The sequence below is a fragment of the Trachypithecus francoisi genome, unplaced genomic scaffold (genome assembly GCF_009764315.1).
Source record: "Trachypithecus francoisi isolate TF-2019V2 unplaced genomic scaffold, Tfra_2.0 Lachesis_group6, whole genome shotgun sequence".
NCBI lineage: Eukaryota > Metazoa > Chordata > Mammalia > Primates > Cercopithecidae > Trachypithecus > Trachypithecus francoisi.
Window position 1 is genome coordinate 42,490,456 of NW_022681471.1, and position 15,046 is coordinate 42,505,501.

At 42.4% G+C, this 15,046-nt stretch overlaps 1 protein-coding gene across 1 annotated transcript; it reads left to right on the forward strand.

Moving 5' to 3' along the window:
* Positions 1 to 13,905: 13,905 nt before the first annotated feature.
* LOC117077280 (CDKN2AIP N-terminal-like protein) lies at positions 13,906 to 14,415 on the forward strand. The gene has a single exon (XM_033200927.1). The coding sequence runs from the start codon at positions 13,919 to 13,921 to the stop codon at positions 14,180 to 14,182; it is 264 nt and encodes an 87-aa protein (XP_033056818.1). The 5' UTR covers positions 13,906 to 13,918; the 3' UTR covers positions 14,183 to 14,415.
* The last annotated feature ends 631 nt before the right edge of the window (positions 14,416 to 15,046 follow it).

The following is a 15,046-nucleotide window of genomic DNA, read 5'->3' on the forward strand; positions in this document are numbered from 1 at the left end:
ATCTGCTAGCTCCAAAGCCAGTAACCCGATCCCATACACAATACTGTTCTTGGTAGATAAGCTGACTATCCATGAAGACATCACTGCTTTCAATTTCTTTCTTTTTTATTTATTTATTTATTTATTTACCAGACAGAGTCTGGGTCTGTCGCCCAGGCTGGAGTGCAGTGGTGTGGCGCAATCTCAGCTTACTGCAACCTCCACCTTCCTGGCTCAAGTCATCCTCCCAAGTAGCTGGGACTACAGGCTTGTGCCACCAGACCCAGCTAATTTTTGTACCTTTTCTTTTTTTTTTTTTTTGAGACGCGGTTTCACCTTGTTGCCCAGGCTGGTCTCGAACTCCTGAGCTCAAGCCACCCACTCGCCTTGGCCTCCCACGGTGCTGGGATTACAGGTGTAAGCCACTGTGCTTGGCCTAAATTATTTCTCTTTTTTCTTGAGGTTTAATTTACATACACTAATATGCATTATTAGTTGTAAGTGTACAGCTCCATGAGTTTGACAAATGTGTACACCCCTGTAATCACCACCCAGATGTTCATGCCCACCTCCCTGTCAATCCCTACCCCCAGAGGTAACCATTGTCCTGATTTTTATCACCGTAGATTCACTTTGCTTATTCTTGAATGCCATATAAGTGGAATTGTGCAGCATGTAATTCATTGTGTCTGGCTTATTTTGCTCAGCATTCTGTGAGGCTCATCAGATCACTTCTTATGTCAGGAAATGAATGCTAAGAATGTAGAAGATGCTAAAACCAATCAGACTCCGGACAAAGCTCAGTTCTTTAATTGCCGAGCTGGAAACTGCTGTTGCCAAGAAGCCCTTCTCCGCCCCTGGCACCATAACTCCAGTGGTGCTCCTACAGCTGATATTAACAATGGGGTCCGCATAGAGTATTTCTACAGAATTGTTCAACACACTTGGAATACATCAATTTCACACTATCTGGGAAGCAACTTTACACAACCCAGCTTCCTGGAATAAGAGGAAAGTGTGTGCTGCAGTAAGTTCAGCCTCTAGACTCCAGGAGCATGGGAAGCATTCTGATCCTCCCAGTTTCAGAATGATCCCAAAGAGCATGATTAATATTTGGCAGGTGAGGGGTGTAAGTGGCAGGGAGGGCACTCCTGGTGCAACCCTACTTTGTGAAAGTTTTGTGAAGTCCTCATACTCCCCTGTGCTCCCCATCAGAACTGAGCCCAGAATGCCATGGTGGACCCCAAAATAACACAAACTGGACACAACTGCTCTCCTTTTCCTTCTCTCATCTTTCCACTTCAAGCTAATGCCAGGTTCCTATCTTCAGCTATTTTATTATTTTATTTTATTTTTGAGACAGAGTCTCACTCTGTCGCCCAGGCTGCAGTGCAGTGGTGCGATCCTGGCTCACTGCAACCTCCTCCTCCTGGGTTCAAGCGATTCTCCTGCCCCAGCCTCCCGAGTAGCTGGGATTACAGAAGCCTGACCACCCCCAGGTAATTTTTGTATTTTTAGTAGAGATGAGGTTTCACCATGTTGGCCAGGATAGTCTTGATCTCCTGACCTGGTGATCCGCCCACCTCGGCCTCCCAAAGTACTGGGATTACAGGCTTGAGCCATTGCATCCAGCCTGGCAGCTATTTTATTTTTAAGGGCAATTCCAAATTTCTGAATTTTTCTAAGTCCATTGCTACCTGCTAGCTCTTCTCCCCATAATAGAAACCATACAACCATTTTAGATGAGTCTAGTCGTATAGAAGCAGCTTTACTGTCTGTCTCCATTCAGGGTCTCCAGCATGAGGCAACAATAACTTGAGCTCCCCCACTGTGCAGAATTCTTTAATCAGAGCTGTGAGGGGTAGAGAAGCACCATCCCTGCCTTTTATTTCTTGGTTTGATTATATTTCCTTTCTATAACTCTGTCCTTCAACCTTTGAACTTTATTTGTAAGTCTCCCATAGTCTCTAGATACCAAGCTAACTTTTCCATATGGTTCCCTAGTATCTGGTGGATTATTTTTATTTGACAGTTTGCTTCATTGTTTGGATCTCCAACTTCTAACCTACTTGATCCCTCTAGCAGCAATTTTCACTTGCTCCCCACTGTATCACTTGATAAGAGACCTGACCTACTGGTGGAAAAAACACTATCTTAGGAGAAAGAAACTAAGTTCTAACCTTGGGTCCTTGACTTGCTGCCTAACCCACTTCCTGCTTCGCTTTCCTCATATTTGGCAGAAAAATACACATCCCAAACTCTCCTTGCTTCACAAGGATATCCCCAGGACAAATAATACTGTACACATGAGTGCTGTTTGCAATATTGCTGATAAATCAACTCAAAAGGTGATTGCTATCATTAAATCTTAATAAGACAGTAATGAGAAAAGAATGCTTTCACAGGGAAGCCACATATATATATATATATACACACATATATGTATATATACGTACATATGTGTACAATCAACTACATAGTAAGAAAAGAAAACTTTAGTGACAGCACAAAAAAGTCTTTGGTTTGAGGTAAACTAACTTTAAACAGACATTGACATTATTAAATATTTACTTATAATCTAGAAAGCCCAAGCCAAGTTGAAACAAAGTTTAAGACTAACAAATTACTCCTCAGGCTTCCAAATTTAAACCTTCCCTTAATTCTATTTATTGACTGTCATCAGATAAATGTTTTCTTGACTTGTAATCCTAAACTGCCACTTACCTTATCATCAAAAACTCAACTTGGCATAATTTGGCTATTTAAATCATGAAGGAGTCAAGCTGTTGTCTTTATTCCAGGGGTTCCAAGAAAGGTATGCGGTTAAATGTCATGGGCTCAGGCAGAGCCAAAAACTTGCTGTGGCATACTGGGCAAGGCAGATAACTCTTCAGGACTCAGACTGCTGGTCTTGCCCTTGACACAGACTGGAAAAACTTGGCTGGGTGGCAGCATCATGTAGTTCAAAGTACATGAGGAAAATGGTGACCAAGACATCTGGGTTGGATCTGACTAGCTTGAGCAAGTCACTCTTTGGGCCTCAGTTTTGTCTTTTAGAATATGAAAGGATTTCAGTCACTCACCTCTAAGTTCCCTTCTAGCTTTATTATATTTTTTCTTTGTTTATATTTTCTCTAATAAGAAGAGACAGGGTCTCACCATATTGACCAGGCTGGTCTCAAACTCCTGGCCCCACGCAATCTTCCTGCCTGGCCTCCAAAAGCGCTGGGATCACAAGCGTGAGCCACCGTGCCTTGCCCCTTCTAGCTTTAATATTCCTCTCAACTGGGAATGTTGATGTGAAAAACTGGCCTTACAAATTCAGGCTGCGCTTTAGAATCTTGGATTCCTTGCTCATTTTTCCTCCTTTCTGTCTAGGCCATGATACAGTAATGAAGGAATTGCTCCACCGAATCGAGACATAAACCTATTCATTCCAGGCCGGGCGCGGTGGCTCAAGCCCGTAATCCCAGCACTTTGGGAGGCCGAGACGGGCGAATCACGAGGTCAGGAGATCGAGACCATCCTGGCTAACACGGTGAAACCCTGTCTCTACTAAAACTACAAAAAAAACTAGCCGGGCGAGGTGGCGGGCGCCTGTAGTCCCAGCTACTCGGGAGGCTGAGGCAGGAGAATGGCGGGAACCCGGGAGGCAGAGCTTGCAGTGAGCTGAGATCTGGCCACTGCACTCCAGCCCGGTTGACAGAGCGAGACTCCGTCTCAAAAAAAAAAAAAAAAACCCATTCATTCCAGGCTAAGCTAGTCACGGGTGCATGGAAGATAGAAGACCCAGCATCTTCCTGAGGAAGACTCATTTCCAATGGCTGCATTTCTTCACATTCTTTTGTTGTTGTTGTTGTTTTAATAAACATGTATTGAGTGCCACTGTGTGCCAAGTAATATGTACAAACAGCTATTTTATAGCTAACATTTCACAGACAACATATATTTCAAGCATTAGGATGCATAAATGCAAATCCCTTGTTTTTGCAGAAGTTGGATGTTGCAAGAAATATTTTAAGTCCCTGAGGGTGAAATTTACATAAAAGTAAATATCAACTTTATTTCATGAATCAATATTGAATAACAAAGTAAATGAACAGATTGGATCTGAAATCAGAGAAGTGCAGGTTCAAAATCCTTGCCAATGATAAACCCTTGCAATCCGAGGCAGGTGACTTAATCTCTCAGAGCTTTTTTCCTCATACGTGATACGTTCTTTCATATATCCAACCTTGGAGGGTGGTTGTGAAAATCAATGAAGTACTTTGTGTGGAGACTAGCTAGCACCCTGTCTGGCAAATAAGTCACTCAATAATTGTTTGCTTTAGGGATGTCCCCATTTTCAATTACAGATATTCATGTTTTAATACTAAGGCAGAAATCAGATCTACCCCAAGTGGGTTAAGTAGGCCAATTTTCTGTTGAATACCCTTTTACTTCTGTAGCCTCAGGTGCAACTGACATCCTGCCCTGCCACAACATAGCAGGAGTGTTATTAGAAACCACACACTTTCCTGCAGGGGAGGAAGAGGAAAAGAAAGAAAGAAACCCAAGCATCTGCTACACGTGTGATTGATTTTGAGATGCGGGCAAGCTGGCAGTTTGTAGTTGCTCTTTTCTTGAACTGCAATGCTGTCAGGAATCAATATGCTGAAAGCAGTTTTGGAAAGCTAGCTGGGGAACCTCTGGAGAATTCTGAGAGCTATTGGCCACATCCATTCTAGCTTTAGACAAGTCCCCTACCCTAACCCGGTACTCTGTTTTTAAGATGAGTGGCCAGTGCACCATCTCCTCCGTGTTACTTGTGAAGATAAAGCTATCAACCTCATCAACAGGCCAAGAGCTTTGATCTTTGTTCCAGTGGTGCAATCAGCTGGGGAAAGGAGATAGATTTCATCTGACTTGAGATGACTAAGGTGTATTGATAATAACATCCCCTCTTGGGGTGCATTAAAGGGTGGCCCTCGGTCAGGTGAATTTGCATCTCTTCTGAGAATTTTAAAAACAGAAATGGGGTCTTGCTATGTTGCCTGGCCTGATCTCAGACTGCTGGGCTCAAGCGATACTCCCACCTCAGCCTCCCGAGTAGTTGGGACTACAAGCATGTGCCACCATTCTGAGAATTCTTGAGAGGAGCATGGCAGTAGTGATCAGCTTCCAAATTTACACTTGGATCTCAATCTGTACCCGTTATTAACAATGATAAGAATAGTAACAGGTATAACATATTGAGTAGTTATGTGCTAAATTATCTTAACTATGGGGGGGAAACTGAGGCTTAGAGGGTAATTCCATTAAGGTCTCCCTAGTAATGAGCAGAAGGACAAAATTTCAACACAGATCTGTCTAAATGCAGAGCCCGACCAACTAAGCCCCACATGATTGTGACCCTTGCCCAGAATCTCATATGATCTGTGGCTTGTTCTTGCATGATAACTGAGTAGGTCAGAGGACCAATTTGTGGACAGGAACACAGTCTCTACTGCTGGGAACTGGGGAGGAGAGAATCAAACAGGCCACAGGGGGTTTGAGCCCAGAACCTCAGTCTCATTGTCACACGATTTGAATCATCTGAGCACTTGATTATACCTCATCCTACCATGAAAGATGGGTAGGCTTTTCACGTACTGCTTTAAATCAGGAAATGATTTAGGTCTTTCAAGGACTCATTTGGCATAGCTGGCATCTGCCTTCAAAACACTTGGGAGTTGAATATCTTCAAAGCGGTTCTCTCTTGGATGGGGTTCTCAGATATTGATGGATTTGTTTCTAAGGAAACAGAGGCAAAAAGAACAGAAGAATAAGAGACAGGAGGCCCTATTTTGCCCTCAGATTGGCCCTTAGCATGCTAATTACATATATACACCAGGGGTTCCAAAAATGAACATTTTATACTCAGATTCTTAGTTTATCTCCATGCATCCAAGCCACTTTCCAGAGCCTCCCCCAGTTTGTGCTATTCTTTGTGGCAGAGCCTTAACTTAAGGGCCACTTCCTGCTGCCTTCCTCCATCTCTTCTCTTCATCAACCCTCCATCTGTTCTTTCCTCCAGATTTCATCCCCAGATGCCCTCCTTCCCCTGTGAGGGATACACAGCATGGTGTGCCTGTGACCCACACAGCTCGTGATATGCTATCAGTCCACAGTACAATTATAGATTCCATTCCTGTCTATATTTGATATTTCCTTTACTCTGGCTTAGAAGTGTTTGCAGGATCTCTATGTAGACAAAGGTACAATTTGTCATTAAGGCAGGTGAACAATGAGCTGCAGTGGCTACATGCGACTCAGAGAGAAGCTTTTCGTTTTCTCCTTTGGAATGGGTAATTTTTTACAATAGTGCTCGACTTTTTTATTTTTATTTTTTCTTTTTTGTAGAGATGGAGTCTCATTTTGTTGCCCAGGCTAGATCTGTTTTGTTTTTTTTTTGAGACAACGTCTCACTCTGTTACCTGGACTGGAGTGCAGTGGTGTGATCATGGCTCACTGCAGCTTCAACCTTCTGCGCTCAAGCCATCCTCCTCCCTCAGCCTTCCAAGGCTGGTACTACAAGGGAGCACCACCACATCCATTCAGCTAATTTTTTTTTTTTTTTTTGTAAAGATGGGATCTCATTATGTTGTCCAGGCTGACCTCAAACTCCTGGGCTTAAGCAATCCTCCTGCCTCAGCTTCCCAAAGTGCTGAGATTACAGGTGCAAGCCACTGCACCCAGCCTAGATCTTTATATATAAGACTTTATATATAAGATCTTTATATATAAGTCTTTATATATCAGACTTAGTGTGGAGTTTCTAAGGGAAAGAGATCAGTGGATAACTGGGTGCGAAAAGTAAAAGTCAAAAGAATTCTGACTCTGAGTGCAGAAATTCTGATTCTGAGTGTATGCCCTGACTAATATTCAATTGCTTTAAAGTAAAAGAAGCTGGCTGGGCATGGTGGCTCACGCCTGTAATCCTAGCACTTTGGGCAGCTGAAGCAGGAGGAGTGCTTGAGCCTAAGAATTCGAGACCAGCCTGGGCAACATGGTGAAACCTCACCTCTACGAAAAATACAAAAAATTAGCTGGCGTGGTGGTGAGTGTCTCCAGTCCCAGCTACTTGGGAGGCTGAACTGGGTGGATCGCTTAAGGCCAGGAGGTCAAGGATGCATTGAGCCATGACCGCGCCCCTGCACTCCATCCTGGGTGACTGAGTGAGATCCTGTCAAAATAAAATAAAATAAAAGTAAAATAACACACAAGGATGAGGTCTTTCTCGTGGCATTGTTTACTCTTCTTTTTTACATTCAACAATTTTTCCCCTCAGTTGGGTCCCCTGCAATCATTGAGGCTTGTTTTAGCCCAGCCACATCAACTGATTGGGATAGGGCATGTCGACCCTGAACAGAGCTCCCCATTTTCTGGTGATTCTAGAAAAAAAGGATTTCTCAGCATTCTATGACCATTTGCATCCTCTGAGCCTCTCTCAACCCTGTTGGCCTCTCTTTTCCTTTCCTTTCCTGTTATATCACGCCAAGATTGGATTTCATCCATTTTTCTATTGGAGACAAACCAGGCTTGCCTGGAAAGAAAACATCCCCGGAGAGATTAGACTCTGACTAATTATCATTCCTAGCATCTACAGATAGTGGATTAGATTAAGAAACAAATAACAATACTGTGCTCCAATTGCACTATATGAGCTCTCTTAATATATGATATTTTTAATGGAGCTGGTCAAGGTGGTTCTTAGAAGCAGATGCTGAGTACTATACTAACTATTCACAGACCCTGCAAACCAAGGAAGAGGACAAGAGGGATAACTTAGATTTACAGCAGAAGAATAACTTCTGTTTGTTCTTCTCTCTCTTGTGTAAACATTCAAAGTCATAAGTTTCACACTGAAGTGTGTATTTGTGCAAACTGGAGGTGGGGTGGGCAGAGATGCTATTTTGTTATAGCTAGCACCTGTGAGTAAAGGGGCCATATATTTAGCATTAGACAGGAAAAGCCTGGGTTTTCTCTTCCTGTTTCGTTCTGACGCCTTTCCAAATGTCTTTCTCTGACCCTTCCTTCTCACTTTTATCTTCTGTCTCTTCCCACCTGTCTCCTTTCATTTATCCATTCCTCTGGCCCAGAAAAATATATTTACTTTAAAACACAGCTTAACAATGTGCCAATACTCCTACCTGACTGAGAAACTTTGCAGGTATTTTTGTCAGTCTCCCATAATTGGCTTAGCTCTCTGGGTCCGCTTACATCTCTGGCGTAAGACATCCCAGCCACCCCCAAAGGGCCCATAAGTTTCCCCAGGTGTCCTAGAGTACACATCTGAATCTGTCTAGCTTGTAGCTAGTGAAGGGAAGGTGAGGAAAATGACTTGCCTGTGCCTAGAGTACTCCATTGGCTCTTCTCCAACCCCACAGAGAAGCACAGATGCAAAAGGGTGGCTCTATCATTTCCCTGCTTTCCACCCTCCTTCTTTCTCCAATCTGCGAAGGTTCTTGCCTATTCTCTGGGCAGCAAGTCCTTAGAGACCTACAAAGAGACTTAGACTCCCACACAATAACAATAGGAAAACTTTAACACCCCACTGTCAATATTAGACAGATCAATGAGACAGAAGGTTAACAAGGATATCCAGGAACTGAACTCAGCTCTGCACCAAGCACACCTAATAGACATCTACAAACTCTCCACCCCAAATCAACAAAATATACATTCTTCTCAGCACCACATCACACTTATTCCAAAATTGACCACATAATTGGAAGTAAAGCACTCCTCAGCAAATGTACAAGAACAGAAATTATAACAAACTGTCTCTCAGACCACAGTGCAATCAAACTAGAACTCAGGATTAAGAAACTCAATCAAAACTGCTCAAATACATGGAAACTGAACAACCTGCTCCTGAATGACTACTGGGTACATAACGAAATGAAGGCAGAAATAAAGATGTTCTTTGAAACCAATGAGAACAAAGATACAACATACCAGAATCTCTGGGACACATTTAAAGCAGTGTGTAGAGGGAAATTTATAGCACTAAATGCCCACAAGAGAAAGCAGGAAAGATCTAAAATTGACACCCTAACATCACAATTAAAAGAACTAGAGAAGCAAGAGCAAACACATTCAAAACCTAGCAGAAGGCAAGAAATAACTAAGATCAGAGAAGAACTGAAGGAGATAGAGACACAAAAAACCTTCAAAAAAATCAATGAATCCAGGAGCTGGTTTTTTGAAAAGATCAACAAAACTGATAGACCACTATCAAGACTAATAAAAAGGAAAAGAGAGAAGAATGAGATAGACACAACAAAAAATGATAAAGGGGATATCACCACCGATCCCACAGAAATACAAACTACCATCAGAAGACACTAAAAACATCTCTATGCAAAAAAACACTAGCAAATCTAGAAGAAATGGATAAATTCCTGGACACATACACCCTCCCAAGACTAAACCAGGAAGAAGTGCAATCTCTGAATAGACCAATAACAGGCTCTGAAATTGAGGCAATAATTAATAGCCTACCAACCAAAAAAAAGTCCAGGACCAGACGGATTCACAGCCGAATTCTACCAGAGGTACAAAGAGGAGCTGGTACCATTCCTTCTGAAACTACTCCAATCAATAGAAAAAGAGGGAATCCTTCCTAACTCATCCTATGAGGCCAGCCAGCATCATCGTGATACCAAACCCTGGCAGAGACACAATAAAAAAATGATAATTTTAGACCAATATCCCTGATGAACATTTATGCAAAAATTCTCAATAAAATACTGGCAAACTGAATCCAGCAGCACATCAAAAGCCTTATCCACCACGATCAAGTCGGCTTCATCCCTGGGATGCAAGGCTGGTTCAACGTATGCAGATCAATCAACGTAATCCAGCATATAAACAGAACCAAAGACAAAAAAACACATGATTATTCAATAGATGCAGAAAAGGCCTTTGACAAAATTCAACAACCCTTCATGCTAAAAACTCTCAATAAACTAGGTATTGATGGAACATATCTCAAAATAATAAAAGCCATTTATGACAAACCCACAGCCAATATCATACTGAATGGCCAAAAACTAGAAGCATTCCTTTTGAAAACTGACACAAGACAGGGATGCCCTCTCTCACCACTCCTATTCAACATAGTGTTGGAAGTTCTGGCCAGGGCAATCAGGCAAGAGAAAGAAAGAAAGTGTATTCAATTAGGAAAAGAGGAAGTCAAATTGTCCCTGTTTGCAGATGACATGATTGTATATCTGGAAGACCCCATCGTCTCAGCCCAAAATCTCCCAAAGCTGATAAGCAACTTCAGCAAAGTCTCAGGATACAAAATCAATGTGCAAAAATCACAATCATTCCTATACACCAATAACAGACAGAGAGCCAAATCATGAGTTAACTCCCATTCACAATTTCTTTTTTTTTTTTTTTTTTTTTTTTTTTTTTTTTTTTTTTTTTTTTTTTTTTTGTTGAGACGGAGTTTCGCTCTGTCGCCCAGGCTGGAGTGCAGTGGCCGGATCTCAGCTCACTGCAAGCTCCGCCTCCCGGGTTTACGCCATTCTCCTGCCTCAGCCTCCCGAGTAGCTGGGACTACAGGCGCCCGCCACCTCGCCCGGCTAGTTTTCTGTATTTTTTTTAGTAGAGACGGGGTTTCACCGTGTTAGCCAGGGTGGTCTTGATCTCCTGACCTCGTGATCCGCCCGTCTCGGCCTCCCAAAGTGCTGGGATTACAGGCTTGAGCCACCGCGCCCGGCCTCCATTCACAATTTCTACAAAGAGAATAAAATACCTAGGAATCCAACTTACAAGGGATGTGAAGGACCTCTTCAAGGAAAACTACAAACCACTGCTCAACGAAATAAAAGAGGACAAAAACAAATGGAAGAATATTCCGTGCTCATGGATAGGAAGAATCAATATCATGAAAATGGCCATAGTACCCAAGGTAATTTATAGATTCAATGCAATCCCCATCAAGCTACCAATGACTTTCTTCACAGAATTGGAAAAAAATACTTTGAAGTTCATATGGAAGCAAAAAAGAGCCCGCATTGCCAAGACAATCCTAAGCCAAAAGAATAAAGCTAGAGGCATCATGCTACCTGACTTCAAACTATACTACAAGGCTACAGTAACCAAAACAGCACGGTACTGGTACCAAAGCAGAGATACAGACCAATGGAACAGAACAGAGGCATCAAAAATAACACCACACATCTACAACCATCTGATCTTTGACAAACCTAATGAAAACAAGAAATGGGGAAAGGATTTCCTATTTAATAAATAGTGCTGGGGAAACTGGCTAGCCATAGGTAGAAAGCTGAAACTGGATCCCTTCCTTACACTTTATACAAAAATTAATTCAAGATGGATTAAAGACTTAAAAGTTAGACCTGAACCATAAAAGCCGTAGAAGATAACCTGGGCCATACTATTCAGGACATAGGCATGGGCAAGGACTTCATGACTGAAACACCAAAAGCAATGGCAACAAAAGCCAAAATTGACAAATGGGATCTAATTAAACTAAAGAGCTTCTGCATAGCAAAAGAAACTACCATCAGAGTGAACAGGCAACCTACAGAATGGGAGAAAATTTTTGCAATCTACCCATCTGACAAAGGGCCAATATCCAGAATCTTCAAAGAACTTAAACAAATTTACAAGAAAAAATCAAACAACCCAATCAAAAAGTGGGCAAAGGATATGAACAGACACTTCTCAAAAGAAGACATTTATGCAGCCAAAAAACACATGAAACAATGCTCATCAACACTGGCCATCAGAGAAATGCAAATCAAAACCACAATGAGATACCATCTTACACCAGTTAGAATGGCGATCATTAAAAACTCAGGAAACAACAGATGCTGGAGAGGATGTGAAGAAATAGGAACACTTTTACATTGTTGGTGGGAGTGTAAATTAGTTCAACCATAGTGGAAGACACTGTGGCGATTCCTCAAGGATCTAGAACTGCTTCAGCCTCCCAAGGAGCTGGGATTACAGGCATGCGCCAGCACACCTAGCTTTTTTTTTTTTTTTTTTTTTTTGTATTTTTAGTAGAATTGGGGTTTCACCTTGTTGGCCTCGATCTCCTGACTTCTTGATCCGCCCGCCTCGGCCTGCCAAAGAGCTGGGAGTATTTTTTTTTAGAAATCAAATCTGTGTCCTTTATTCCACCTGGTAGGCGTACCCAAGAACCATATGCTGAGTCCTGTCTCAGGTTGATGGAGGGTTCCCTGGGCCCAAGGCACACAACTACCTGGGCTCTGCTCTCCAGACAGATGATAGGAGGGATGGACAGTGGAGAGAAGCTGAACCTTGTGACAGAGTCCCCCAGCATGATGGGGAATGGAAAGCTGGAAGAAGTAGGACTATGAAGGAGGAGACAGGGAGGGGCTTAGAGGCCTCTAACCCACTTCTACTACTAACTCTTTATTTCTCTGCCTTATTCATAAATGTCAAGTAGATTCTCCCAGTTTCCCTGTCTTAAATCTTAGAATTATCCTGAACTCCTCTCTTTTTCATTGTCTTTACCTTTCACATATATCCAAAAGCTCACAAATTATCACCATGTCCATATCCTCAGCTACCACCTAGCCTGAGCCATCATTTCCTGCAAGGTTATTTCAACAGTTTCCTTACTGGTCTTCCTGCCTGCACCTGTGCCTATAATGGTTAGTTCTGCCCATAGAAGCCAACATCAGTCCTTTCACAGTGTTAAGTCACTCCATGTCCCTCCTCTGCTCTGAACTCAACAATGACTCCCCCTTTACTCCAAATAAAACCCCAAATTGCTCCAATAGCCTCCTTGTCCTCTATGATACTTCTCTAAATCCCTCTTTAATCCCTACCATTGTTAGGGAAATCTATCTCTCACTCTCCTCCACTTAGCGCCCCTGGCCTCTTGGTTCTTTTTAGGGTATGTGAATTTCTGGAGATTCTTAATGAGCATTGTCTGAGTAGCACTATAGCATGGTAGGTGAGAGTAAGAGGCTTTGAAGTAAGGGAGATTTGGTTCAAATCCTGGCTTCTTCACTTACTAGCTCCACTTGTGCCCTTAATCCCATCTCCTCTTCCCCGCTTAAGAACGTAACTCCAGGTATTCCCACCTCTGTCTTGCATCAGTAATTTCTTCCTCTCTACATGCTGTAATATCTACTATTTTAAAAAATGAAGTCCTCCATTCACCTCACATGCTCCTCCAGCTTCTGTTCATTTCTCTTCTCCCTGTTACAGTAAAATTCCTTGAAAGAGCTGTCTATACTCATGGCTTCCAATTCTTCTGTTTCTCTCTTATATTATCTCCAACGAGGCTTCTGCCTGTATCACTCCACTAAAATAGCTCTTTCCGCAATAGTCGCAAATGAACCTCTGTGTTGTCAAATCAAATGGTCAATTTTTAGTCCTCTTGTGCTTAACATTTCGGCAGCATTCTAAAAAGTTCAAACCTCCCTCCTTCTTAGTCTGAGTCTGTTTGTGCTGCTATAACAAAATACCTGAGACTGGATAATTTATAAAGAATAGAAACTCACTTTACTCCATGGCTGTTAGGATACCATTTTCTCACCAGGTACTTTACTGGCTGTCCCTATTCAGTGTCCTTTGTTGATTTCTCCTCTCATTCCTGACCTGTAACCATTAGTGTACCCCACAATTCAGATCTTGGTTTGTTTCTCTTCTTTATACGGTACTCTCCCCTTATCCATGGTTTCCCTTTCCATGATTTCAGTCACTCACAATTAACTGTAGTATGAAAGTGTTAAACAGAAAACTCCAGAAATAATTTACAAATTTAAAATTAGTCTTCAAGTTTCATAGCCTAATGCTACATCATAATTCCTATGTCATTCACTTCATTACATCTCATCATGTAGGCATTTTATCATCTCACACCATCATAAGAAAAGTGAGTTCGGCTGCGGAGGGCACCATGGTCGGTGGCGAGGCGGCAGCTGCAGTGGAGGAGCTGGTCTCGGGGGTGAGGCAGGCGGCCGACTTCGCGGAGCAGTTCCGCTCCTACTCAGAGAGCGAGAAGCAATGGAAGGCACGCATGGAATTCATCTTGCGCCACCTGCCCGACTACCGCGACCCGCCCGACGGCGGTGGCCGCCTGGACCAGCTGCTGTCCCTCTCCATGGTCTGGGCCAACCATCTCTTCCTAGGCTGCAGGTGCGGACCCCTGCCGGCCGGCTGATCCTGTCCCCTGTCTTCCGACCCTCAAGCCCTCTCCCAGGGCTCACCCCTGACCCGAACCTCTGCCCCAGACTGAACCCGCTCCCAACCTCCATCCGCATTGGCCGTCCCGAAGACTGATTCCCACCCTGAAGGCCCCTTGGAACGATCCTAATCTTTGAGCCTCAGTTTTCTCTTCTGGTAAAAGGGTGGTTATGATGACTGTAATAATTAAAGGGTGAAGAGCTAAATACATGGCGGGTTCAAAAGTTAAAAAAAAAAAAAGAAAAGTGAGTACAGTACAAAAAAGTATTTTGAGAAAGAGAGACCACATTCACATAACTTGTATTAGAGTGTATTTTTAATTGTTCCATTTTATTATTAGTTATTGTTAATCTCTTACAATGCCTAATTTATCAATTTGAATTTTAATTTATAAATTAAGCTATTTTTCTTTTTTTGCCACAAGAAGATTCAGAAGAGCTATAAATTTAACTTTATCATATATATGTACAGGAAAAACCATAGTATATATAGGGTTTAATACTATTTGAGGTTTTAGGCATCCACTGGGAGTCTTAGAACGTATCCCCCATGGATAAGAGGTGCAGCTCTACTCTTTCCCGGGATGATCTCACCCAGTCTCATGGCTTTAACTACCATATGTACATTGAAGATTTCCAAATTTATGTCTGCACTTCAGACTTCTCCCAACTCCAGATGCATCTGTCCAACTATCTACTCAATATTTCCTCTTGGAAATCTAATAGGCATCTTAAACTTAACATGTTTGCTATAGTTTCAATATGTGTGTCCCTCCAAAATTCGTACATTGAAACCTAATCACCAAAGTGATGGTATTAGGAGGTGGTGCTTCTGGAAGGTG